At 47.0% G+C, this 26,912-nt stretch overlaps 1 protein-coding gene across 9 annotated transcripts in view; it reads left to right on the top strand.

Annotated features, from left to right (window-relative positions):
• Nucleotides 1-26,912, top strand: part of trip12 (thyroid hormone receptor interactor 12) — a 52,147-nt gene that overhangs the window by 18,429 nt on the left and 6,806 nt on the right. For 7 of the 9 annotated variants that reach the window (XM_042708729.1, XM_042708728.1, XM_031573793.2 and 4 more), the window contains 29 exons: nt 198-326; nt 1,362-2,524; nt 8,193-8,298; nt 11,275-11,411; nt 11,727-11,810; nt 13,006-13,101; nt 13,448-13,599; nt 14,432-14,467; nt 14,638-14,733; nt 14,932-15,024; nt 15,316-15,477; nt 15,801-15,869; nt 16,361-16,526; nt 16,746-16,866; nt 17,457-17,613; nt 17,921-18,074; nt 18,507-18,735; nt 19,396-19,514; nt 19,951-20,167; nt 20,489-20,589; nt 20,830-21,004; nt 21,395-21,536; nt 23,234-23,425; nt 24,049-24,197; nt 24,928-25,085; nt 25,198-25,271; nt 25,594-25,793; nt 25,927-26,054; nt 26,467-26,618. In XM_042708729.1, coding sequence (XP_042564663.1) covers nt 198-326; nt 1,362-2,524; nt 8,193-8,298; nt 11,275-11,411; nt 11,727-11,810; nt 13,006-13,101; nt 13,448-13,599; nt 14,432-14,467; nt 14,638-14,733; nt 14,932-15,024; nt 15,316-15,477; nt 15,801-15,869; nt 16,361-16,526; nt 16,746-16,866; nt 17,457-17,613; nt 17,921-18,074; nt 18,507-18,735; nt 19,396-19,514; nt 19,951-20,167; nt 20,489-20,589; nt 20,830-21,004; nt 21,395-21,536; nt 23,234-23,425; nt 24,049-24,197; nt 24,928-25,085; nt 25,198-25,271; nt 25,594-25,793; nt 25,927-26,054; nt 26,467-26,618 — 4,957 coding nt within the window. The remainder of the gene's footprint in view (nt 1-197; nt 327-1,361; nt 2,525-8,192; nt 8,299-11,274; nt 11,412-11,726; nt 11,811-13,005; nt 13,102-13,447; nt 13,600-14,431; nt 14,468-14,637; nt 14,734-14,931; nt 15,025-15,315; nt 15,478-15,800; nt 15,870-16,360; nt 16,527-16,745; nt 16,867-17,456; nt 17,614-17,920; nt 18,075-18,506; nt 18,736-19,395; nt 19,515-19,950; nt 20,168-20,488; nt 20,590-20,829; nt 21,005-21,394; nt 21,537-23,233; nt 23,426-24,048; nt 24,198-24,927; nt 25,086-25,197; nt 25,272-25,593; nt 25,794-25,926; nt 26,055-26,466; nt 26,619-26,912) is intronic. The other 2 variants (XM_031573796.2, XM_031573797.2) reach the window with 2 other exon arrangements.

The raw sequence follows: 26,912 nt of genomic DNA, 5'->3' as shown, positions 1-26,912 counted from the left end.
TTACTCTGCCATCTTAACTCACACCACATGTAAGCAGGTTAAGATTGTGTCTGATTGTGAACACATTGCAGTAGTTGTATATGATGGTGTGCATATGTGAATGGGTGGAGTGCTTAAGTTGACTGGCAGTGGTGTGTGTTTGTGGATGTGCTCTGCCACCCTGTCCCACACGAGTCATGTCCTCTGTGGTCTTACAGGCTGCAGGCAGGGCAGGTAAAACATAACGCACATTCCCCTCCTGAAAGTAGAAGACCTAACCTCTCTAAGGCTCCCAAAGCCCCACCCAGCTCAGCCTCTGGCTCCTCCAGAGGCCACAGCTCCAGAAGGTACCCCTCCATCCTTTTTCTGGCTTTCTCTGTCTTTCTCTCTCTGTCCTCTCTTTCTTTCTTTCTTTTTCTTTCTTTCTTTCTTTCTTTCTTGCCTTTCTACCCTCTGCCTCAGCCCTGTCTCGCTCTACCGCTCTGCCGCTTGCTCCTGTCTGTCTGTTGGTGTCTGTCTGTCTGTTTTCATTGCTCAGTGTCTGTAAGCCAGCTGTCTGCCTCTTGTGATGTATATCTCTATCTGGGTCTAATCCTCATTGCAGCACTGTCTGTCTATCCTAATTTTTCTGACACAGTTCTACCTTTCTGTGTTTTTGTATTCCTCCCTTCCCCCTCCATTGTTTGTTTCTCACTCTCTTTTTCTTATTCTTTCATTCTCGATCTTTTTCATGTTCTTGAATTCCCCTTCCCTCTTTCACGTGGGGTGCAAGGGTATGCTAGTGAGGGTTTAGGCTGTGCTTTTGCAGTAGTCTCAGCTGATTGGTGGTTGTACTGATCAGTCTTTTGTGGCTGTGGCTTTTCACCCCAGGCCTGAATGTGAATGAGGCTTTGTGATTTTGGCCTGTGTACAGGACTGTGTTAAGAACTGCTCTAACAAGTGCCATCTCTCTCCAACCCCCCCTCCCCCCTCCTCCCTCCCCTCATCTCTTTGTCCTCTCTTTTACCCATCCTCCATTAATCTAATCTCTCTGCCCAACATATCACTTCATCTCTTACTTGCTCCTGGCTCTCTTGCCACTTTACTCTGTCTCTCTACGTACCATTCTCTTCCCTTACTCATAATTTCTCAACAATTTTTTTCCACCTCTTCCTCTCCCTGTTGTATTTTTTTATTTTTTCATTTATTTTTTTATTTATTTTTTCCCCCCCATCATCTTTCATCTCCACGGTGTTCTTTTATTCTATTGTCTGCGACTTTTTCGAACTCTCCGTCACTCTTTCTAACTGTCCGTCACTCGCTCCCATCCCCACTCTTCTCTCTCTCTCTCTCTCCCTCCCTCTTCATTCCTTTCTCTCCCCGCCACTCTGTCCTCTGCACAGAAACCCTCTGTCGGTGAGTTCATTGCTAGTAGAACCGGACCCAGAGGCGGCGGGCCCCTCGGAGCCGCCTAGACGCGAGGGCAGCAGGGGCCAGAAGCGCAGCTCCGCCCCCGAGCCCAGCAGCTTCGGCGCCTCCTCCTCCTCAGCCGCCAAGAAGCCCAAAGTCCTGCCCCCAGCACCTGAGGGCTCTTCCTCCTCCTCCTCATCTTCCTTGGCCGCCTGCACAGCGGCCTCCTCACAGGCCAGGAAGCCTCCGCTCTGCCCAGGATCCAAGTCCAAAAAGCGCCGTGCGCCAGCCGAGAGCCAGGCGCAGACAAACACTAAAGGCAACGCCAGCGCTAACCAGCGCACTCACGGGAGCGGCAGCAGCAGTAGTGCCTCTGCCACCAGGAAGAGCGCCGCCGCCGCCTCCTCCTCCTCCCCTGGGGCCTTGCCGTCCACGTCGGCTGCCCCACCCAGCCACAAGCGCAAGAAGGCGGACTCGCTCCCTGCAGCCAGCCTGAGCGCCTCCTGCTCTTCCTCCTCGTCCTCCTCCTCTTCCTCTACCACCTCCTCCTCCTCCTCATCCAGCGCCGGGCCAACCCCCAGCCGCACCTCCACTGCCCCCGCAGTGCTCTCCACCGCCGCCGCCAAACCCAGCAAGCTGGCGTCCAAGTCGGCCGCCTCGGCCAGAGCTGGGTGTAGTGCCGCCACCAACACCAACGCCACCAACTCCGCCACCGCCAACAACACAGACTCCTCCCTGTCCTCTGCCTCCTCTTCATCTTCCTCCTCCTCCTCTTCTTCTTCGTCCTCCGCGCCCACGGCGGCAGCAGCAGCAGGCGCAGGCAGCTGCGCTCCACCCCAGCCGGGCGCCCGGCACAAGCAGGGCAGAGAGCCCGCAGGCAGTAGCGGCGCAGCGGGTAGCAGTAAGGCACGCCGTTCACGCTCGGCGTCCAGCCCCTCCCCGCGCCGCAGCGGCCGGGACAAGGAGCAGGCCAAAGCGGCAGCCGCGGCAGCAGCAGCAGCGGCGGCAGCAGCAGGCAGCTCAAAGTTTGAGTGGGCCTCTCGCTTCAGTCCCAAAGTCAACCTGCCAAAGCCCAAGCTGTCTCTGCCAGGATCCTCCTCCAAGACTGAGACCGCCTCCAAACCTGGGCCCTCGGGACTACAGGCCAAACTAGCAAGTGAGTGGGGGCTTGTGGTGTCCTCTGTGTGTGTGTGTGTGTGTGTGTGTGTGTGTGTGTGTGTGTGTTGGACTGTACAAATGTGATGTTGTGTTTATTTGTGTCCTCTAATTATACTCTTAAGGTAGAGGGTTGGGGGTTAATCAAATGTGGGCTCAGTCTTCAGGAAACAAACCTAGAGGTGTGAGAACGCACAGTTGTTACGGGTAGACATTTTGTGTCTACCATCTGCTGTAAATGTGTGCAGACCCAGATTTGCATAAGACGCCAAGGTCAAGTCTTCATAATTTGGTTTCATAACATACATTATCCTTACTCATTGTTATCAGTGGAGTGATCACTTTCTGCTGATTCAAATAATCAAATTGCTTTCCTGGATAAGCCTATTTAGTTTAGTTACTATAGGTGCTTTCGGACCAAGCGGTTCCAGGGATTACCCACTGGGGAGAAGCCGAGAACGACGTACTTCCAACGGCTTTTTATTTCTGTTTGTATTCGCACTGCCAGTAGGAACGCTGACCTGACATGTTAAGAGCTGTTTGGGGCTTTGTGGGTAGGTAGCTTGCTAACCTAGGATAGTTGGCTGGAATCTGGCTTGGAATTGGGGGAAGTATGTGTCTACAAACTAGGGTATTTGAGATTGAGATATTGTGTCAATTTGTTACTGAATCTTTTTTCTTACGCCTTTACCAAGTACTGCTAAGACCTACTGACATGGGGATATTTAGCCAGTTATTGCCATGTTATGCTGCTTGTGTAAGAATTAGTTGAGAGAGATACTAAATGCTCACTTGATGGCTCTCACTGAATGGCTTTGTTTTGTACAGAAGCACAATGTCATAGTTTGGCATGGTGAGCTCTTGCTCACGTTGCTTTGCACCCTGCTTTGACAGCTGTGTGCACTTCAGCACGCATGACACCCGCACTGGCAGTCAGTTAGTGGACATTGCTCTGAGAAGGGCCAAAGAGGCACTTGTATGGGTGCCCAATGACATGTCTCTGCTTGCAACTCATTGTAGAATATTGGAACTTTAGAGGAGCTGATTTGTTCTGAAGTGCATACAGTAAGTCTGATCAAGTGGTCTGGTGAAGGCATCAGACTGCAGTAGGATGGTGGTTGGTGGGGGGCTGTTTGAGGCCGGTGGGGGTGGGGTTCTAAATACAGACGAGCAGATTGTGTGTCTGTCACAGATGGTGCCAGAGACCAGCGAGTCCAAATGAGTGATACAGAGCGGTGCTGGTGGGCCGAGTCAGAATGCTGCTCTGGTTGTGTATTGGTGTGTGTGCCAGTGACTACTCTGGTTACACATGTACGCTAGCCTAAATGTCACTAGACCCAGAAACTTGCACAGTAGTAATAGTATAACCGCAGTTTACACACACACACACACACACACACATTGTTTTAACACGCGTCGAAATCAACTCGCACACGTGTACATAAACGAGGACTCGCATAGTGTTCACTGTCACTCCTCAAGGCAACAGCACGTGCCCCATGGATTTATTATTAGGTCCACCCAGGCACATAGGCTGTATGTAAACACTCATATTTACAGTTTACACCCCCCCTGGTGTGGTAGGCATCATGGCCACCTCCCCCCCCCACACGCACGCACACACACACACACACACACACACACACACACACACACACACACACTATATATATATATATTAACATTAGCTATATATATATATATATATATATATATATATATATATATATATATATATATAAATAATCCCAGCTGTGTTACACTGACAAATTTAAATGGCCTTAAACACACACAAGCACACTTTGTTTTAGATCTAGTATATAATGTTTTGAGTGTGTGTGATGTGACAACATTATAAATCACAATGAATACTCTATCAGACACGTGATTCCTGTCTTTAACTGGTGCTCGTGTCTCGCTCTAAACACAGAGTGTGTGTGTGTGTGTGTGTGTGTGCGTGTGCGCGCGCATCTTGGTGTGCTAGTATTTCTAGTGTGTGTGAGACACTTTGGGGTACTTGTGTGTGTGGTTTTGGTTGGTGGAAGAAAAATGTAATTTCCATCCCTGACAGAAAGTGGCTGGTAGAATCATATTTTTTTTTACCAGCCGCCATTTTGTATTCACACTTTTTCTCAAACATATTTTCCCTTAAAAGTACGAATTTAATATTTAAACTCATTGGTATCCATTTTTAATTCTCTTTTCCTCACACCACACACACGTAGTCTTTAAATGCACAAAAGCAAAACAATAACTTTTTAACATCAAGCTTTAACAAGTCAGAGCGTTAAGAGTCTAACACATACACACACTCTCTTTCGCTTCGGAATCCCTCCTCATACTCGTATACGGATATTTATGTATTTTCATCCCTCATCATGAAAATGAAAAAAACTATTCTAGCACGCACAGACCATCTGCACTGAACAAACACATAACATTTAGCAAGCGCATCACGTCATTGTAACCTTCTGGTCAACTGACCATTAATCGATTAGAACCCAAAGGAAATATGGAAATATTGCATTCAAATAAAAGTGAATGGCTCGTAACATGTAAATATAAGTGGCTGTTTCGGTAGTGATTGCAACAAATCCTCATGACTGGCTTGTCTGTTAATGTTGCCATGATGTGCACACATGCCATGCAGAAATGGTCTTTTGAATCGTGTTTATTTTTAACTCTTCAAACTCTTTCATCTCAACAATATCAACATATTAATAGACAAGTACTGTCAAACTAATGAACTAGGAGGACACTGAAAGAGTGCAGACCTCCACCAAGGCCAAATGCCATCTCCTGCAATATTACTGAAAATGAAACAAAATTTGTGGATCTGCCCCGGATTCGCTCCCAAATTGAATAGGTACTTCCTTTTTCTATACCGCTGCAGCTTTACTGGCTAGTAGGTTGATAAAATGTACCCGCCACTTCAGAAATTCACCAGCCAGTTGCGGGTTGTGTGTGGTGGCAGTGTGTGTGTGTGGGGTGACAGTAGTTGTGTGTGTGTGTGTGTGTTTGGGGAAGGGGGGTAGGATTACTTCCCCAGCTCAGTGCCAGCCTCCTGTTCCAAAAATACCCAGCTTGTAGTGCGTGCTGTAGAGCCCAGTGCGGCAGCACCCATGGAGGGGCATGGAGGTAGGTCTGGCAACCTGAACTCTCTCTGTTCCTGCTGCTGCTCAGAACGCTGTGACAGAGTTGTAGTAGCAGCCTGTGGGACTACAGGGAATTGGAGGAATTGTGGGAAATGTAGACGTTACCCTGTTGGGGTAAAGGTCAGAGGGGAATGGTTTTCGTAGCTTCGCTTCTGGATGACTTATCTATCCGAGTGGTCATATGATCTCACGCAGGTCTGCAGGGTTGAGTGCTGGTGGGTATCATATGAGGCTTACTCTGATGTGTGGTATTGGGGGGGATCATGTATGTAGGTTAAACCAGCTTTGTTTGTTTTGTTTAGGTTCTGTGTTGAACACCACCAGTGCAGATGAGGTGAATGCAGAGGGATTCTTGTTGTCCAAGTTGAGGACATTTTGTTTACACAGGTGGAATGTCCTGTGCTGGTTTGTTTGAATGCCCTGTGTTGGCATATGGGCCTCCTTGCCCATATGTTAAGAGCCCAGTGCTTTTGTGTTGTATTCTCTATAGGCAGACAGCCTTGACCTGTACCTCTGTGCCATACACGGGGTCTGTGTTGCATGCCAGCTCACTGGTGTGAGGGTGGTCGTGGGTTGAATGCCTGCCGCTATGGGGGTCAGAGTTGGGGCAGGCAGGCAGGCAGGCAGGCTGTGGGATCCGGCCTGTGTGTGTATGCCAGACTGAGAGGCAGGTACGGCAGGCACAGTGCCACCGGGCTCTGCTCCAGACCAGTGCTACGCCCGAAATAGAGGTGCAGAGAAACGGGCAGATTGGCCAGCCCGCACCAGGGGCATCAGATTTTGGGGAGAGGATATATTTGAGGACCCTGCCCAGCGCCATGATTCAACACATTTTAGCCCTCAGGGCCGCATACACCAACACTGGACACCTGCCGCTCACGCTGTGGTCAGCTAGCTAGCTGTCTGTCTGTCTTCCTCCCTTTAGTCTCTCTATCTCTGCTGTCTTTGGGGATTGCTCACCTGGTGTAGCCATATTGTAGATTGTGGCCTCCTGCTGTGCTTTGTTGGCCACTTGTCTTCAGAGCTCTACAGTCATGGTGAGTAGACGTCCCTGTGTGTTTATGTTTGTCCAAGTTACAGCAGGTGGAACATGTCTGTGGCATAAGTGAAAGGGTTGCAGAAGACCATGGAGTATGGCCTTGTGTTTGTAAATGCTCTGAAGCAGGTGTAGATTGTGGTGTCTAATGATTTTGAAAGTGCAAGACAAGCTGACCTTCAGACATTTAGGAACTCGACTCGACTTTAGGGCCGACTGTTGTGGGTGGGGATGAGTAATTATCCAGGGCACGTGGGAGTTTCCCCCCTTTAGTGAGTACTTTCATTTCCTTAGAAACTTTCTAAGGAAACTGTCACTTTCCTCTGGTCTTGGAACTACTCACCAGGAGGCCTCAATTGTGAAACCTTATTTTGACAAACTTTAAACCCGACAGACTAATTGATATAGTGCCATCATAACAAAAGGCCACGAGTGCCTAAAATTCCTTGAGTTTAGTATTCCTGAGAGTGGACTCAGGAGGGTGAGTCATCCAGAAGCAGTTCTGAATAAGCGGTTGTCCTTGATCTTCATGATGCTTCGAGTGCACTGAAGTGCTCGTTACCACAGCCCCAGAAAGCCCCCGTCTCTCCCACTCGAGCGTGTTTGCTTCTGCCTCTTCCTGTTCGGGCTCGTGCCCTGGGCATAGTTCCTGTGTGTTTGTCCCTCTTGTCACTCGCTCTTGCTTTCGCAGTATGTCTCTCTCGAGTCTTGCAATCTGTACACTTCCTGTCTATGTGTCTGTCTGTCTGTCTGTCTGTCTGTGTGTAGCCTTTCGCTTTATGTTAAGAGTGTGTAGTGGCAGTAGGGACTGCTTCTCTGTCTCTGTGTGTGTTGCGTTACATGTCTGCTGTGGGGGTAGATTGCTGTGAGAGGGGTGGGAGGTTCTACCTCAGGGTGGCAGCAGGTCTGACATTAGGTAGGGGGTTGCCACAGGCTAACAGCCAGAGAAAGAGGGCTATTTATACCCTGAGCCTTATGCTAAAACCCTCAGAGACGTGAGAGAGGGAGAGTGACTAGTCTAAGATGACTAGAAATATTGCATTTCCTGTCAGCTTAATAATTAGTTTTGCGTTCTTGCGACTTTTGAATGGATCATTCTGGTGTAGCGTGCAAATGTGTACTGTGTGTGTGTGTGTGAGTGCATATCAGGTTAAAGTGGTGGGATTCTTACATGATTCAGACACATTTGGGTTTCATTTGTGAGGGTTTACAAATATTTACTGATCGTTCGGCCCGCCCTAATGCCTTGTTTTAGTTGCTGAAGTGACTGTGGTGAGGGTGTATGAGTCTGTGTGATGACCTCTCCAAGGGCACACGCTCACTGCAGCCTGTCAGTCATGTCCCACAGTGTCATCTCATTGTGTGTTGTGTGTGTGTGTGAAGGATGTCTGCGTTCATGTGTTTTCTTACTCGTGTGCTATTTTCTAACATGCTAATCTTGTGTGTGTGTGTGTGTGTGTGTGTGTGTGTCTCTCTAGGTTTGAGGAAGTCCAATAAGAAGCGCAGCGAGTCTCCCCCAGCAGAGCTCCCCAGCTTTCGGCGGAGCACACGCCAGAAGACCACGGGCTCCTGCGCCAGCACCAGGTACATGCACACGCATCCTCTCTGATTGGTCAGTCACTGGCCTCAAGTTGCCGCCTGTTAACAAAGCCCACTGTGATTGGTTAATCATATCACAGTACAGAGTAAATGTATTATTTTTAACAGATGCGGTTACAGGAGAACATTTCCTTCTCACAGAGGTCCTGTGGATCGTTAAAAAGTCTTTAATTAGATTTGTTTAAGGTCATAGAAAGTATTATTTTTACTGACATGTAGTCTTAAATTCAGTTTTTAATATTCAATAAAATAAAAGCATGACTGCTTACGGAGTCATATAGCATGAATGCTGTTTATCATTGCCATGACAACCACCCTTAACCCTTAAAGTTTTGAATATGATGTTAAAAATTGTGCTGCAACACTGCCTCAGGTTAGCCAGTGGGGTGAAAGACACATGCTTCAATATGAGGGAGTAGAAAAAAAAGCTGTTAAACATGTTGTCATCTCTCTCCCTCTCTTTCTTTCTCTCTCTATGGGATAAGCTGAGTCATCCACTCTTTATCCCACACAGACACACACAAACACAGACGTGCACATATTTGCACACACACGCTCACGTTGTCAGTCTGTCACATTTCTGACACCCCTCTTCCTGTGTACCTATCCCTCAAGCCGATTGGGCCCTTCCTCTTTAAATGGCAGCTTCCCTCAACACTGCTAGTTCTACTCGGTGTGCTTGTCAAGCGCTGTTTCTTTGTCTTGACATTGAACATGTGGCCTGATGGGCACCCTAACCCCTGTGCCTGTGAAACAAGTGCACATGGCAATCACGAGCCTGAGCAAGCAATCACTAGTAAAATGTCCTCCTGTTACAGCTTAATAGATCACGCAATTCCCAATCTACCAACAGAGTCAAATATGTTCCAAATAAGATCTACATGTTCCCCTTTGTGTGTGTGCACGCACTTCCATGAGTAAAGCCAAAAAATTATAATCACGCTGTCAAGCTATGAGGTTTCCACACACAACCTGGCTTTTACCACTGTCAGGCCAGCATGTGGAAAGCATCACACAGGAAGGATTTTTTTTTGTATCTGTGAATTGTCTGAGCTGTCTCACTTCCTGTTAAAGTAACATTGTGCAATCATTTGACACTTTTTGAGGTATGGTTTTAATAGCAACTAGTTTTGGTACCATCCTCAAATTCATGTTGATGGCATATGGTCATGTGAAGGACAGATAAACACATGTGTCTTTCCCATTAGCCATCCAGGATATGCCCTATGTAGTTCTGTGTTCCGGGCTGGAACACACTGCAAAAATGGAAGACACAGCATGACATTGCCAGCTATACTCCCAAAAGACACCAGTTAATGTGTTGGCAAGCATCTATCAGTGTCAACTGGGCTGATGGTGGTGTTTTCAAGGTTTTTGCATTCCTTTTAGTAGGGCTGCTCGATTATGGAAAAAAATCATCGCGATTATTTTGGTCAATATTGAAATCACGATTATTCAAACGATTAATTTTGAGTTTGAAAAACATGATGCATTTATTTACTGAGAACTTAAAAATGTCCCCTTAAAAATTGTATTTGTTGTGTACACACTGTATGCGTTGGAATGCGTTGATCCGTCAAGGTTGACGGGTCCCCATTCAAAGTGAATGATAGGTAGCTCAGACACCTCGCAAATCCTCTGACATATTTTTGAGTTACAATAATGGGTTTTTTACATTGTACAGTGTCTATTTCTAGGTAACTTTATAAAAATATAAGCAAAAAAAAGTCAAACAAACAACTTTTAGGTACAAATACAACTATCTACGGAGTTTGGTCCGCCATCTTTTTTTTTCTTCTGCATCGCGCTCTTGAGCCGTGACCATAAACGTGATCTGATTGGCTAGAGCCTGTGCTGTCGTATTTGCATGAACGTATGTGCAATTGGCTGTCAACGGTCAATGCTGCTCACTGGTTGCTCACTGGCATGTCCCGCCTCCTGCCAGTGGCATATACTTCCTGATGCCACATGCCAGTTAAGATTTAACTCCCTCTCGCCACGTTGAATGCTTTTGGGGAAGGACTGAATTGCGCAAATAAATCGTTTCAACTCGATTATATGAGTTTGGAGATCGTTTGACCCAAAAATTTAAATCGCGATCAAAATTCGATTAATTGCACAGCCCTACCCTTTAGGTAGTTACTTTCCTAGTTTTGGAACAGAACTCCATATTGCTGCTTTTAACATTAACAGAGACTGGCACATTTAACATATCTCTCACACTGACTTGGGGCTGCAACTAACAACTATTTTGATAATCAGTTTATCTTTTTGTTTCGATGAATCGATACATTAAATTAAATTCGATATAATTCATACCCTGGTGATAAATATATATTGTGATTCAGAAATATTCATGACCTAATGTTCATTTATTTGTTGGTGCTGTTTAACACTTTCTTAGTGTTAACATGCCATTTTGACGGATGGCCTCGACGTGAACCCCATCCTGCTTTTAAACCTAGCTATAGCATCTGATCTGTCACCCGTCAAAGTGTTTAGCCAGGTTTGGGTCCAGTGCCGTGGGCTCATGGACGTGCACACAACCACACGGCTGCCCAAGTGCTCAAATGTTTGGGCAAATGGGTGACACCGGTGTTCAGCATAGGGGATACAAAAAGAATCCAAACCGAATTTCATGTCATTGCATGACTTATTTTGAGGGGTTGAGTAGCGTAATCTACCACACGATGTACACTCAGCATCTCTAATGAAAAGAAACTCCAAGTCGTTTGTGCCGGTTTTCCGATCACTAATTATCTAGACATGCACGTACCATAAGCAGCTTCCTTGTGTTTCTAATCAGTGTAGCCTATATATGAACCATGGGCAAGCAGTGACTGATCTCTCTCTCTCTCTCTCTCTCTCTCTCTCTCTCTCTCTCTCTCTCTCTCTCTCTCTCTCTCTCTCTCTCTCTCTCTCTCTCTCTCTCTCTCTCTCTCTCTCTCCCCCCACCCTTAGTCGGCGAGGCTCAGGCCTGGGCAAGCGCGGGGCAGCTGAAGCTCGCCGACAGGAGAAAATGGCAGACTCCGACAACAACCAAGACGGAGCCAACTCCTCCAACGCGCGCACTGACGAGGCACCACAGGGGGCTTCAGGTACCTACCGCACCTCCTAAAGCTCTTTGTCTCTTCACGGCCAAAGAGCTTACCCCCCTGATCCGCCACGAGCAAACAAGAGTCTCCCCCTCCCCCATACACCTCACAATAAAAGGCCTCCACCTATTCGCCTTCACAGATCAGCTGAATATAACTTCCTCCATAAGGGGAAATGTAAAGTATGTTGGTTCCCGTCTTTAGAATTTTTGTTCCTTTGATTTATCTGAATCTCTCTCTGTCTGTCTCTCCCTCTCTCTCTCTGTCTGTCTCTCCCTCTTTGTCTTTGCTTCTTACTATCTCTCTCCCCCTCCCCAGCCTCGAGCTCAGTAGCTGGAGCTGTAGGCATGACCACGTCCGGTGAGAGTGAGTCGGATGACTCCGAAATGGGCCGTCTGCAAGGTAAACCACTTTAGAGTAGCCGCACTGAATGCTATCCTGAATTTGCTGAACTGCTCCGCATTAGGTCACTCTGCCCCATAGTAATTAAAGGTTTCAGCCCACATACTTTTATTAGACTATATTTATAGAGCATTAGGGGCTGGACTGCACTGTGAAGTAAACAGGGGCTGGTGGTGTAGTGGTAGGTGCATGTGAGGATGGTATGTGCTTGTGATGCATGTAGTTTTGGGGTTGTGGTGTGTGTGGTTTCCTTCTTAAACCAGTAGTGTCGCCTAATTTGTCTTATGTTTTTGTGTGTCTGTGTGAGTGAGAGAGTAGGGAGGGATCACCACATGACCAACTAAACTAAAACCTACTGAATTAAACGCACCTAAACAGAACTAGTGGGAAGATGAGACATGACATTTTACTTGCCTCTAAATTCTGAGAGACCTCCTACTCAGTGTTCCATGACCTTGTCCACCCGTACTCTTATGAAATGGATCCAAATGGGTTATCTTCTCCAGCTCCCATATTGCCCTAGTCATCTTTCAACCCGACCCATGACCTTGAGTTTAATTGGCTGATGGGTCGGCTGTGTATATCTCATGGAGCTTCACAGCTGCCTGACCGTCAGCAAAAACCATTTAAACATGATTACTTTGGTCCGCCTCCTGCACAAGGGCAATAGCTACACCATTAGCCCTGGAGCATCAGCAGCAGTATTAAATTGGTGCTGAATCTTAACCAGTGGTGTAGCAGTTATGTTGCTTCACTGTAGTGTAGTGTGTAGGTGTGTAGTATTTCATGGTGCAGTTAGTGTGTGTGTTAGTGGTCACACTATGGTCTTATGCTGCCGTGCATGTGTTTTTGTGATGTTCTTATGCAGTATTGTGGCAGTGGTTATACATTGAGTGTGTTGTGGTCCAGTGTCTGTCATTGATATTGGTATTTGCTGCATTGACGAGCAGTTGTGTTTCTGTGGTCTAAGACATTAAACTGTGGTTTATATGCATATGATGGTGGTTTTGCCCTATAGTGTGTGTGTGTGTGGGTACTGTGTGTAACTCATGATGATATTGCCCGTGTGTGTGTGTGTGTGTGTGTGTGTGTGTGTGTGGTATAGTCTTGGTGCAGTGTGTGTGTGTGTGTGTGTGTGTGTGTGTGTGTGTGTGTGGTAATGAGTTTTTAACTGAGGGTGTTGTTGCTCTTGCAGCCCTGTTGGAGGCCAGAGGTCTCCCCCCTCACCTGTTTGGACCACTGGGGCCGCGCATGTCTCAGCTCTTCCACAGGACCATAGGCAGCGGGGCCAGTGAGTACCCTGTGACTGACTGCAAAAACAAGCCTATTCACTGTGACCTCAGTTTGTCGTGTGTGTGTGCTTCACTGTGCGTGTATTGATTTGTTTGTGTGTGCCTGAATGAGTGTAGACTGTTTTTTTTTTATGTCATGAGTGCTTGTTTTTCTGACCTTCAATCTCCTTTTATTTGCCCTTTTCCCTCTCCCCATCCCTCTCTCTTGCCTCCCCCTCCGCCACTCCTTCTATGGCTCCACCTCTCCTCCTGCACCTCACCCTCACTGTCCTTCTTATCGTTTTTTTCTCTCCACACCTTTTTTCCCTCTCTCTCCCTCTGCCTCTCTCTCTGTCTCTCTCTCAGGCTCTAAGGCCCAGCAGCTGTTGCAAGGCCTTCAGGCCACAGGTGACGAGTCCCAGCAGCTCCAGGCTGCCATAGAGATGTGTCAGCTCCTGGTCATGGGCAACGAGGAGACGCTGGGAGGCTTCCCCGTCAAGACCGTCGTGCCCGCCCTGGTCAGTGCCCTACTGTCTGCTAGTGTGTGTGTGTGTGTCCCCCCCCCTATTCTCGCTCGCTCTCTCTCTCTCTCTCTCTCTCTCTCTCTCTCTCTCTCTCTCTCTCTCTCTCTCTCTCTCTCTCTCTCTCTCTCTCTCTCTCTAATGGGGTTGGATCTAGTCCCAGTTGGCACACTAATGGCAGCCAATCTACTTCCGTGTTAATTTGGGTCGCTAAAATGTGTCAGGGTAAGGCTGCTGAAGGAGAGTGAGCTGTGGAGGTGCCTCGTTGTCTTGCCCCGCGTTAACACAGCCACTCTCTCCCCATGGAGATGCCCCAGCTTTTCCATAATGGAGCCTGTAACACCCACAGCAGTTATCCCTGTTTGTCAGTTGGAAGCTATTAGCCTTCAGCGCTACTTAAAGAGCTCTAAGCGACTGCTGTAGGGGTCACCTGGATTGGACCAAGAGGGACCCACCAGCCTTGTATGCAACAAGTGCTGTAATTACGTAATGCAATTGGGCCACATTAAGACAATAGGAGTCTTGCTTTTGACCGAGTCAGAATATTGTATTGTATCTGTCCGTTATGTTCAAGTATAGATTAAATGTATTTGGGACTCCCTGATGGAAAACTTTGATCGATTGAGCTTAGAGCTCTTTAAGTAGTGCTGGTTGTTATTGAATCAGCATGTCATGCTGACTTTCTCATGGGCAAACCACTGGTTTGATTTTTGGCTCCGTAATGGCTGAACTGTGAAGATGCACATTTACTGTTAACCCGTTGGGTCTCTACATTGCTTTCCAGAAGCATTACTTATCGTTTTTTTATGTCTGTCTCTTTCCTCCACAGATCCAGTTGTTACAGATGGAGCATAACTTCGATATTGTGAGTATCAGCAGTGTGTGTCTGTGTGTATTAGTGCTACTGATCCTATTATGTGAGTGTGTCACTGAAGTCCGTAAAGAGTAATTTCAGTGTGTGAATTACTCACTGACATTTGTGTGTGTGTGTGTGTGTGTGTGTGTGTGTGTGTGTGTGTGTGTGTGTGTGTGCAGATGAACCACGCGTCCCGTGCCCTCACCTATATGATGGAGGCTCTGCCACGCTCCTCGGCCGTGGTGGTGGACGCCATCCCTGTTTTCCTGGAGAAAGTATGTTACACACACACACACACACCCCAGACTCATTTTCACTTATAAATCCTCAATCAAGCACATTGTAACAGATCAGTCAGTTATTAATGCATACGTAATAAGTCAGACAACATCTGTCTACCTTCAGAGACTAGTTGAAGTTTGTGTGTGTGTGTGCGCCACTCATTCACCCTCTGGCTTGTCTCTTGTGTGCAGCTTCAGGTGATCCAGTTCATTGATGTGGCTGAGCAGGCTCTGACCGCTCTGGAGATGTTGTCAAGGCGACACAGCAAAGCCATTCTACAGGCTGTAAGTGGCCGTCTAAACAGATCCTCTAATGATTGAATCAACTTAAGAGCCTCTGCTGCTCTTTGTGAATGTCCCACTACCCTTTAACCTCTGTTTATGTGTGTCAGATTTTAGAGTTAATTCATTATCAAATCAAAACTTTATAGCAATGCCTTATGCAAGTTTCTCTTTCATTGTTTTTATCGTCCTTTCATTCTGTTTTTGTCTCTCTCTCTCCGTGCCCCTGTCCCCTCACCTCTCTGTCTTTCTCTCCCTCCCTCTCCCTCACCCTGCTCCTCCTTGTCTGTGTAGGGTGGTTTGGCAGACTGTCTGCTGTACCTGGAGTTCTTCAGTATAAACGCCCAGCGGAACGCTCTGGCTATCGCCGCTAACTGCTGCCAGAGCATTACCCCAGACGAGTTCCACTTTGTGGCTGACTCGCTGCCCCTGCTCACACAGAGACTCACACATCAGGTAACACACACACACACACACACTCTCAATCGCATTAGGCAACACATATCCAATCACACTGTGCAACACGTTCACTCACACACACTCAGGACCAGAGAAAACACACACACACACAATCACTCGCGCACACATACATACAAGCACTCACACACAAGTCACATGAACTTGCACATACATACAAGCACACAACCACACAAGCCACATACATTTGCACCTAAATACAACCACACCAACACAGTGATTTCTACCTTGGTTACAGTGCAGTTGTCTGAGGTAACCATATCACCGAGGTGACCATATCTTTCCCCTTGTCTCTTCCGCAGGATAAGAAATCCGTTGAAAGCACTTGTCTTTGTTTTGCCCGGCTGGTGGATAACTTTCAGCATGAAGAGGTAAGGGCAGCGATGTGTGTTTGTGTAGTTCAACTTTATTAGACAATGATGGGATTCTGTGTGAACAACATAAAGCAATAAAACATGAATTTCCATCACATGCTACCAGGGTGCAGAATTAGCACCTGCCAAACGCCAGTGGCACGTAGATTTCTGTGTTGCCGGGTAAATAATGGCTTCATGTTCCATTTGTTTGGTGTCGGGTACATGATTAGATGGATTGAAGGCTGTGGTGAAGTTGGCTTGATGTAGGACATTCATGACATAGCTGGATCTATATCTGTTATCTCATTGAAAGTTGACTGAACTAATTGCACATTAATGTTATTCTGCATTGTATTCAATTGTGAAATTGTATATAGTGTTCGGACATGACTAAAACTTGAGGCATATTAAATTGCCTATGTTGTTTGCACTCATTTGAAAACTCACAAACTTAATTTTGTGCCCTGTATTCAATCTGACCCTTGACCTCTGTGACCCTGCCCCAGAACCTGCTGCAGCAGGTGGCTTCCCGCGACCTCCTGACCAATGTGCAGCAGCTGCTGGTGCTGACACCACCCGTGCTGAGCTCGGGCATGTTCATCATGGTGGTGCGCATGTTCTCCCTCATGTGCTCCAACTGCCCCAGTCTTGCCGTTCAGCTCATGAAGCAGAGTGAGTCTGTCTGTCTTTCTTTCTTTCTTTCTCTCTCTCTCTCACGCGCGCACACAGTTATTGGGACAAGACTCTGCTGTCCATGTGGCACTGTGCCTCTCGTGGAGCAAACCGAGTCTCTCTGCCCCCTGTGCAAGTCCATCAGTAACAGGATTGTGTATGTCAGTGCTGTGTGCAGATGTACATCAGTAACAGTGCGTGTGGGTGTCCTGTGTGCAGATATAGCAGAGACCCTGCGCTTCCTGCTGTGCGGAGCGTCCAATGGGAGCTGTCTGGAGCAGCAGATCGACCTGGTGCCCAGAAGCCCTCAGGAGCTCTACGAGCTCACCTCACTCATATGGTACTTCCTGCCCCGGCCGCATTCACTTCCTGTTTTCTTTCTCACAGCACAGTCAAAGTGATACTGAATCAGCACTTCACTGAGTGTGTGTGTATAAAGTTCAGCTGGTCAGAAAGGAGACTTGAGTCTTGGAGAGCTTTGTGATGGTAAACAGAGCCATTCCTTCACCGAATAGGCATCTTAACTTGAAAGATGAGTAGCATTGATTTTAATGGTGGGAAGATCTTCCCCTAGCTCAATATTTATTACTGGGGATTGGTAGTCTTTCCTTGCTTTAGGGATTGCCAGTCTAAAAGCTATCTGCCAGCGTTTGTGAAGTAGTCCCCAGAGGTTGTTTTCAAGGACTGTTTTATTCATGTGAGGAGAAAAAAGATTTATCTGCATTTGAAAATGTGAGGCCTATCTGATTGAAACACATGACGGACAATAGGTCCAGCAATAATACCTTATGGCCTACTGCAGTCAGTTTGACTTAAGCCTGGCCAACTAAAATCCAAAGATGAATATCACACATTTTCTGTCAACACAAAGAAGACTCCTCTTAATGTGATTGAAGTGTGCTCATAATTTCCATGTCCTTGTGTTGGCAGTGAGCTGATGCCATGCCTGCCCAGAGAGGGCATCTTTGCGGTGGACGCCATGCTGAAGAAAGGCAGCGCCCAGACCACAGAGGGGGCCATTTGGCAGTGGAGGGACGACCGGGGCCTCTGGCATCCCTACAACCGCATCGACAGCCGCATCATAGAGGTACAGCTCACCCACGGCACAACGCTCAAACCCAGATCGGCAATCTATTTCAAATGTTTGGTCATTTGGGTTCCTCCTTAGCCAACTGCTTTCTTTTTTTTTTTCTCCCCCAACATCAAATTATCTCCCTCCTTCCCTCATTCTCTTTCCATCCTGCCTTTCTCTTTTTTTGGTCATTCTCTTCTTTGCTCTTGTTTATCTATCTCTCTCTCTCTCTCTCTCTCTCTCTCTCTCTCTCTCTCTCTCTTGCATGTGCACTCTTCTCTTTCTTTCTCTCCTCACCCCCCTCTTTCGCGCTCTCCTTTAGACGGCTCATCAGAATGGTGAGGATGAAATAAGTCTGACCACACTGGGTCGTGTTTACACCATCGACTTCAACTCTATGCAGCAGATTAACGAGGACACGGGCACTGCCCGAGGCATCCAGAGGAAGCCCAACCCACTAGCCAACCCCAACTCTGGTAAGAGCACATACCAAACGCACTCTCGCACACACACACACACACACGCTCGTCTTCTGGTCTGCTTGTTTCCCAGTGTGTGCAGGCTGGTCGACACACTCTGGAATGCTTAGCACAAAGAAACCTAAACACGAAAATTGACCTTCCTAGACCGAGATAGATCATGCATACTGTTCCTGCACCGCGGCTCAATGGGCAGAATAATGAACTAACAATAAGGAGCACACATACTGAAGGTTACATTTACACGGCACTGAGTTACTGATAGTCACTTTAGGCACCTTCGTATGTTACATGCACTGGATGAAGATACGGGTCATTAAATTGTTAAAACCCCCAGTCAGGCTGCTAGATGTCTGCTAGATTAAAAAATGTAAATGGATACAGATGCAAACCCAGACTCAGATCTTTCTCGCCGCTCGCCCCCTGCAGGCAGTCACCAGGAGGTGCGTCGTGAGGACGCGCGTGCCCAGCTGATGAAGGATGACCCTGAGCTGGCCAAGTGCTTCATCAAGACGCTGTTCGGCGTGCTCTACGAGGTGTACAGCTCGTCGGCCGGCCCCGCCGTCAGACACAAGTGCCTTAGAGCCATTCTCCGCATCATCTACTTCGCCGACGCCGACCTGCTGAGGGACGTGCTGCGCAACCATGCAGTATCCAGGTGAGCAGCGCCATGGCGATGAGGCGTCACGGCGATGAGACCCCAGACAACAGTCAGAAGAATAGGGATGAAGAAGATGGGGAGGGAAGGATTGAGTGTTTGGATGGATCTAGTCTTTGGGTTTAGGGAAAGGGCTGCAAAACATGAACCTGACACCTTTTGCCCTTTATGGAGATGACAATAGTTGTCACAGGTTTTTCCCCTGGCTCTAAATGAAACCAAGACTAGAATTATATCAAATATTGCAGGATCAAGCTTTCTGTTTAATAGACAATAACCAAAAGCAGAAATGGGTGGGAATTGTGTTACTAGGGAGGCATAATGCACAACAGTAGAAATACAAAGCAGTGCAGTAGCATCACTGGAATAGGCAGATATGGGGGAAGCTTTGTGCTTGGCAGCACCCTTTTAATTTTAAGTGCAGGTAATTGTAACACATTGAGAATTTAGTTGCGGTTGAAACCTGGGGTCTTTTGAGGGAAATGGAAAGACTTTTCATGTTTGTAATGTAGTGGCCCTTTTCTATTGAAAGTAGAGATTGGATGAAAAAATAAGAACAAAATAAGCTAATAAAAGGATTTTTCTGTAGTAGTTATTGACTCATGGATGTGGGAATAATATGATGTGTGTGTGTGTGTGTGTGTGTGTGTACGTGTACAGTCATATCGCCTCCATGCTGTCGAGTCAAGACCTGAAGATTGTAGTGGGCTCTCTGCAGATGGCAGAGATCCTCATGCAGAAACTACCAGATGTCTTCGGTGTCTTCTTCAGAAGAGAGGGTAAAATGTCTCTTACATAACCTCTTGTTGATGTTCTCCCTCACTCTCTCTCTCACACTTATATCACACATACACACACACAAATCTTACTTTAGACACAGATCATTTCTTAATCCAAGGCAGTTGAAATGTGCGCAGAGAAAACAGATTCCAGATCTAATAAAACAGATGCATTTGGATTAGAAATGTATTGGATTCTGTTCTGGGGTTGTAGTTTCAAATGAATCAGTGAATCAAAGGAGGTCTGGTAAAGTGCTGTCCAAGTCTAGTACAGCCTCACCACTCTCACTAGGCCAGAGTGACTTAGAAGAATTGCAGTTGGCACAGCAAGGCTGTCCAAGCACAAGATGAGTCCTTTCTGTGTTTGTTTTCCATTTATCAAATCATCTCTCTCTCTCTGTCTGTCTCTCTCCCTCCTTCTCCCTCTCTCTTGCAGGAGTGATGCACCAGGTGAAGACGCTGGCCGATTCCGAGACGTTTCTCAGCAACACCCCCAGGGCTTGCTCCAGCACCCCTCCCAGCCTGTGCACCACCACCACCACCATCACCACGACAACCAGCAGCGCCAGCAGCAACGCTCAGCCTCCCGCCGACCTGGGCTCTCCCAGCTTCCAGCACAGCATGGACGACTCTCTGGACCTCAGCCCACAGGGGTATGGAAACACACACACACACACACACACACACACACACACACACACACTCTGGTTTAGAGATCAAATGTGGACACACACCCCATTGGTGATGAATGTTGACAAGCACACCTACTTGAATTCACATGTAGACTTGGAGGTTTTGTTGACACTTATTGCAGGTATGTTGCATTGCAGAGGTTCTCTGTGTGCTGCGTGTGGCTGCATAATGCTCTGCATCCGTGCCTAATTTGACTCCTGCATGCTGGCCTTCATGTTGAGTATGGCTACAGACCAGATGTTGGCGTCCTCTAATTCTCTGTTATTCCCTCTCTATGGCAGGCGGTTGAGTGACGTGCTGAAGAGGAAGCGACTCCCGAAGCGCGGCCCCAGGAGGCCCAAGTACTCTCCTCCTAGAGACGATGACAAGGTTGACAATCAGGGTAGGGACACCACTGCTACCTGTACACTGAGTTTAAGTCAATTCACAACCACTGTTTACACATGTAGTAGGAGTTAAAACAGGTTTACTGACTATAACACTGTTTGTCAGTTCAGGTTAGTAAGTGTTCTGTAGGATTATCGCTTGTCAGTAGATGTCTGAAGGTAGCTTGTCGTTTTCTCTTTTCTTTCTGACCTTCCTTGCTGACCCCTCTCCCTCCACGTGCCTCTCTTCTCCATAGCCAAGAGTCCTACCACCACTCAGTCACCCAAGTCCTCGTTCCTGGCCAACCTCAACCCTAAGACGTGGGGTAAACTGGGGGTCCAGACCAATAACTCCAGTTCTGAGCCCTCTCGCACAGCAGGGGTCAGCGGCCTGGCCCGGCCCCCTGCCAAGGACTCCGTCTCCAACAACAGGTGGGCGACCATCTCAGATTTTCCTAGGGGTTTTTCATGTGTAGACATGTGACCTGAGTGTGACGTTCTTTTGGAATAGGAATTAATATTGCATCAAATTGTTCTTCTAGTGGAATTATTTAAAACAGCAAGTCAAGAATGAGTGAGTGGTAGACTTTCAAATTAAGTTCTTGTCTCGAAATGTGCTATTAAATCGGGTCATTTTCAGTTGTTTTTACATGATGCATTTAGTGCTTGCTACTCACACTTTACACTTTCAATTTACATGAATTAGTATGACACAATTTGTGAAAGGAATATTTCATTTAGTAACACTTTTCAGCACACCTTTAGGCTATAGTGTATTTGTATATTGTATATACACTAAATACACCGGTCTCTGTTCTGTAGGGATAAGATTAAGGCCTGGATCAAGGAGCAGGCCGTTAAGTTTGTGGAGCGCTACTTCAACACTGACAGCGTGGACGTCAGTAACCCAGCCCTGAATGTACTACAGAGACTCTGCACTGCCACAGAGCAGCTTGGCCTTCAGGTATGTACACACACACACACACACACACACAGATTGTCTCCTTTCAAGTCAATTCATGTACACACAGCTCAGTGAAAATCCAATCTATGGCTATACAGCACACATATACACACAGTAGCATAGTGCATAGTTTCAGATAACGGCATGGCTGTGTTTGTATGGAGGGTTGTAAACATGTATCTCTTTGTAATGGAGTCATGACAATAGCACCGGTGTCGCACCTTCCAATGAGATCATTTGATGGAACCATGAAATGGTTATCAGATCCTATTAGTGTAGCTCCAGGGTTCGTCCCAAAGACACCGCATTGTGCTGCTAAAAAGAACTCATCATGTTTTATGTATAAGATGAAGCCCTGCATGCAAGGTTACACCTGAACATGACCTAGCACATTACGTAGTTTAAACATGACACAGCAGATAGTGTAACACCAGACCAGGCACCCTGCCACCCACACACCACCCCGAAGAGGCCAATTGTTAGCTGTCTGGGTAATATCATTCTCCATAGCTTAAGTATGGCCTCTTCAGTTATACCAGTGCCACATTGTTAAAGGCTCTAGGTATACCAAAATCCAGAAGATCTTGCAAATTATGCCAGCTTGTCAACTTCGAGAACATCTCATGGCAATAGTGTTTCAGGAGTTAGAGGAGTCGTTTAGCAATCGGAAGGTTGCTAGTTCAATCCTGACTCCTCCTCACCAAGTGTAGAAGTGTCCTTGAGCAAGTGTATGCATGGGTAGATGTCTGAGGCATTCATCTGTGCTCTATGAGTAGGAAAAGCTCTATATATATGCAGTACATTTACCATCTTTCAACAACAGGCTGCTTAACGTAATACAGATTCATTTACATGTCTGCAAGTAGTCTGTGAGCACCTCAGCTATCACCACTGGCTTGCTTTTTCAGCAGCCTCAGACAACTCCTTTACAGCTCCTTTTGAGTGAGTGTCCCCGAAAACTAAAATCCAACTGAAGCGCTGTGGTTGATTTACCTACAAAGCCTCTAACACATTTCTCCACTGGTCTGGTGTGTGCTTGTCAACTTTGTGGAACGGGTAGCGAAAGCGAGGGAACAGTCTTTAACTTCTTCCTTTCAAAGGCATCCTCAATCATTGCTTTTTCAAAAGGAATCGTTAACTCAATAAAGTAAACTATGTGCTCACACTCAAAATACACCATGTCTGGTCTCATAGCAGTCACAACAATACACTAAAAGTTGCCTTCCAACATCAACTTTGCCCATTGGCCAGTATTGATTGGATGTGCCTGTTGTCTACTTTTCTGCCCCTCTTAAACAAACACACCAATGATTTTAAAACCTGATTATGCCTCTACGTGTAGCGACCCTGGGTCCAGCTAGTTTTACAACCAGACAGAATGTGTTCGATTGGGCCAGTACCCACACACAGGTGCTGGCTCCTCACAGTTCATTGGTAACTCCCAAAAACCAATTTAGTACAGTGCTACAGTACTTAGAAAATTAATTTCTCCACCTGAAATAGCAGCTTCATTGGGATTGTTTTGTTCAGCGTTAAATTGTTCTGTAACCTTAACATAAATCACAGACATGTATCTTATTTTAACATGATAGAATGCCACTTTGTAATTGCATTCATTGGAAGTCATTTAGCAGCTGCGGTTCTTCAAAGCAACATTTTTAATCAGTAGGTGTGCTCTCTTTTTGTGTGCTTGGCAGGTGGATGAAGGTGTGGAGTGCCTTGTGGAGATCTCTGGCATCGTGTCGGAGTCGGACGTGTCGTCGTTTGAGATCCAGCACAGCGGCCTGGTCAAGCAGATGCTGCTCTACCTGACCTCCTGCGGCGATCGAAACACCGTCAGCCGCGACCAGCGCATTAAGAGGTTCCTGCACGTCTTCTGCGGATGCCCGGTGAGGACCAACACACACACACGCGCGCACACACACACACACACAAATACACAAATACATCTGCGAGGAATACAAGGAACACACCCATATACATGCGTGCATACAATAACTTGTACCCAGTGTTATTCCATGTTCCGTGTATGTTCATATGTACATGAACGCATATGAGACACACAGACAACTCGTACGTAAAATGTATTCTGTTGTTGCCCTGTACCACATTGTACTTAGTTCTCATCCAAAACTGGGTGCTGTGATTGGTGCCTTTGGGTGCAAGTGGTGACGTGCCTGCATGCATGTTCTAACTAGCCTAATGCATGTGTTAATTATCCAACAGTCACACAGACACATATATATGGATTTCATCTGCATGTTGTAATAAGTTCTCACCCAAAAGTGTGTGTGCTCTTGATTGGCGTAATTCTGTGTCCTGATTGGCGTAATTCTGTGTCCTGATTGGCTGAATTCTGTGTCCTGATTGGCTGAATTCTGTGTCCTGATTGGCTGAATTCCGTGTCCTGATTGGCGTAATTCTGTGTCCTGATTGGCTAAATTCTGTGTCCTGATTGGCGTAATTCTGTCCTGATTGGCTGAATTCTGTGTCCTCTGCATTGTGACTGCAGCAGATGCCAGGGCAGGAGGCACGGATAGACCCGGCTGAGAACCTGCCTCTGCTGGCGCTGGTGCACAAGATGAACAACTGCCTGAGCCAGATGGAGCAGTTCCCCGTCAAGGTGCACGACTTCCCCTCCGGAAACGGCAACGGCAGCAGGTCTGTTCCACACTCGTTCATTCTCCTCTCCTCCCCTCTGCCTGTCCATCACTTGTTCATTCTCCTCTCCTCTCCTCTCCTCTGTCTGTCCATCTTCTGTCTGCTCTTGGCCCCTCTGGTGTCGTGTTTGCTCTCCAGCTGTCCAGCGCTGTCTGTGCAGCTCATCCTTCTTTTTTTGCCTCTGTTTCGTTTGCTCATCACTTTCCTAGAATATTGTCTCTTGGTTCTGCCTTCATTTCTTGCTCTCTCTCTCTCTCTCTCTCTCTCTCTCTGTGTCTCTCTCTCTTTCTCTCAAACTCACATACTCACTCATGGTGGCATTCTTTCACAGCTGCTCCAGTCTGTCCACTCTCATCAACTATCTGCCTTTCTTGCTCTTGCGAAGCCTAACCCAGTTTCCTCCTCCCTGTCCATCTCTTTGTGTGTGTTTTTTTTTGTCTTGTCTGGTCTTGAATGAGCCGTTTATATTCCCTTCCTCAATCGCTCATTCCGTCTTTGTTTTTCCCGTTTGGCTCCTTCACTGAGAGTAGCAGCCAGGAATATATCTGTGTCATGACCCTGAGTTTGTTGCAAACAAACTTGCGCCCCTACTAACAGAGTGAGTGGGCTGCCAAAATTGTGCCAGTGCTTGCTAGTCCCATTGTGTGCCTGCCAGTACCAGCTGATGCTTCCGAGCGCCTCAATATGCCAGTGTTTTGACTGACGTACGTACGTGTTTGTGTGTCCGCAGAGGTTCCCAGGCACTGAAGTTTTTCAACACGCACCAGCTCAAGTGCCAGCTGCAGAGGCACCCGGACTGTACCAATGTCAAGCAGTGGAAGGGAGGCCCGGTGAAGATCGACCCCCTGGCGTTGGTGCAGGCCATTGAGAGATATCTGGTGGTCCGAGGTGGGTACAGACTGCCAGTCATCCATTGTGTTTACTAATCCAACCCTGAAGCATCCATATTAACTCATGAACTCGTATCAACTCATCCAATCACCTTTCTCTGTCTGCACAGGCTATGGACGAATCAGGGAAGAGGATGAGGACAGTGATGATGATGGATCAGATGATGAAATTGACGAATCACTGGTGTGTGTTTTTTTTTTTTTTTTTTTTTTTTTTTTTTTTTTTTTCAGCCATTTATTATGAAGTGTGCTATCTATTTATGTGACATTTCCACTCTATATGATTAAATGTACCACAGATAAATAGTCCAGGTGAGAAAGATACTCTAAGAACTTGAACTTTTACAAGTGCTTGTAGCCACTGTCTCTCACCTGCTAATGTATCCAAGAGCACACTGTTACAACATACTGCTGAAGATTCTCTGACCAATGAGTATGATATTAGGTTACGGTTGACTTGTGCTAAAACGGCACTCTTGACCTTTCTCCATTTGACCTCCACTCAGGCGGCCCAGTTCCTGAACTCGGGCAGTGTTCGCCACCGGCTGCAATTCTACATGGGCGAGACGCTGCTGCCCTATAACATGACCGTCTACCAGGCCGTGCGGCAGTACAGCCTGCAGGCCGAGGAAGAGCGGGAGTCTACGGACGACGAGGCCAACCCGCTGGGCCGTGCCGGCATCTGGACCAAAACACACACCATCTGGTACGCACACACACACACACACACACAGAAGTGCTTTAACCATGCATGGTCTCGTACATTGTTTTGAGTGCTTGTGCATGTACTAGTTAATCCATGCACCAATATCATGAAAAGTCATTTGTGTGTCTGTCAGGTATAAGCCAGTGAGGGAGGATGAGGACGGCACTAAGGACGCAGTGGGAGGCAAGAGAGGAAGAGCACAGACCGCTCCCACCAAGACCTCCCCCCGCAACGCCAAGAAGCAGGACGAGCTGTGGCACGGTAGGGTGACACACATAAACACACACACAGGTGTTTTTTCTGTCGCACACATATTCACTTCTGAAGCACTGTCCCTTAAGTCAGGTTCAGTTTCACAGGCTGCTTGTTGTGACGCCATGAGAGACTAGACTTGAATTTCATGAAGAATGTGTTGCCGTGCCCTCTGGTGTATGTAACTGGTATTGCACCAGTGTTAAGTCTGTTGGATACCTCACAGTCCTGACAAAGCAAATATGTGTCTAGGACAGTCCTGCTTTATTCATTGTGCCTATTTTACCTGGGCAAACATGGGCAGCTCTTAACATGGCTGCCAAAAACAACTGACTTTGACTCTTTGTGTGTGTGTGTGTGTGTGTGTGTGTGTGTGTGTGTGTGTGTGTGTGTGTGTGTGTGTGTGTGTGTGTGTGTGTAGATGGTGTGTGTCCCAGCATCACCAACCCCTTGGACACATACCTCATGTCCGATCCCCCGGAGGCCATCACTTTCGATGACCCCTCCCTGGAGGTCATCCTGCTGCTTCGTGTCCTCCACTCCATCAGCCGATACTGGTTCTACATGTACGATGTAAGTACACACACACACACACACACACGTGTCTCTGAATGACATGCTCACACACTCTATCAAACGATACTGGTTCTACCTGTACGACGTAAGTGCACACACACACACACACACACACACGTGTCTCTGAATGACATGCTCACACACTCCATTAGACAATACTGGTTTTACATGGTATGATATGAGCAAGCACACACACGACTCCAAACGAAGTGCTCACACACTCCAAGACAATACACACACACACACATATATATTTCCAATCTATATGTGCACACATGCGGCTGTTAACCA

The sequence above is a fragment of the Clupea harengus genome, chromosome 9 (assembly GCF_900700415.2).
Source record: "Clupea harengus chromosome 9, Ch_v2.0.2, whole genome shotgun sequence".
NCBI lineage: Eukaryota > Metazoa > Chordata > Actinopteri > Clupeiformes > Clupeidae > Clupea > Clupea harengus.
This window is presented reverse-complemented; position numbering and strand designations above follow the sequence as displayed.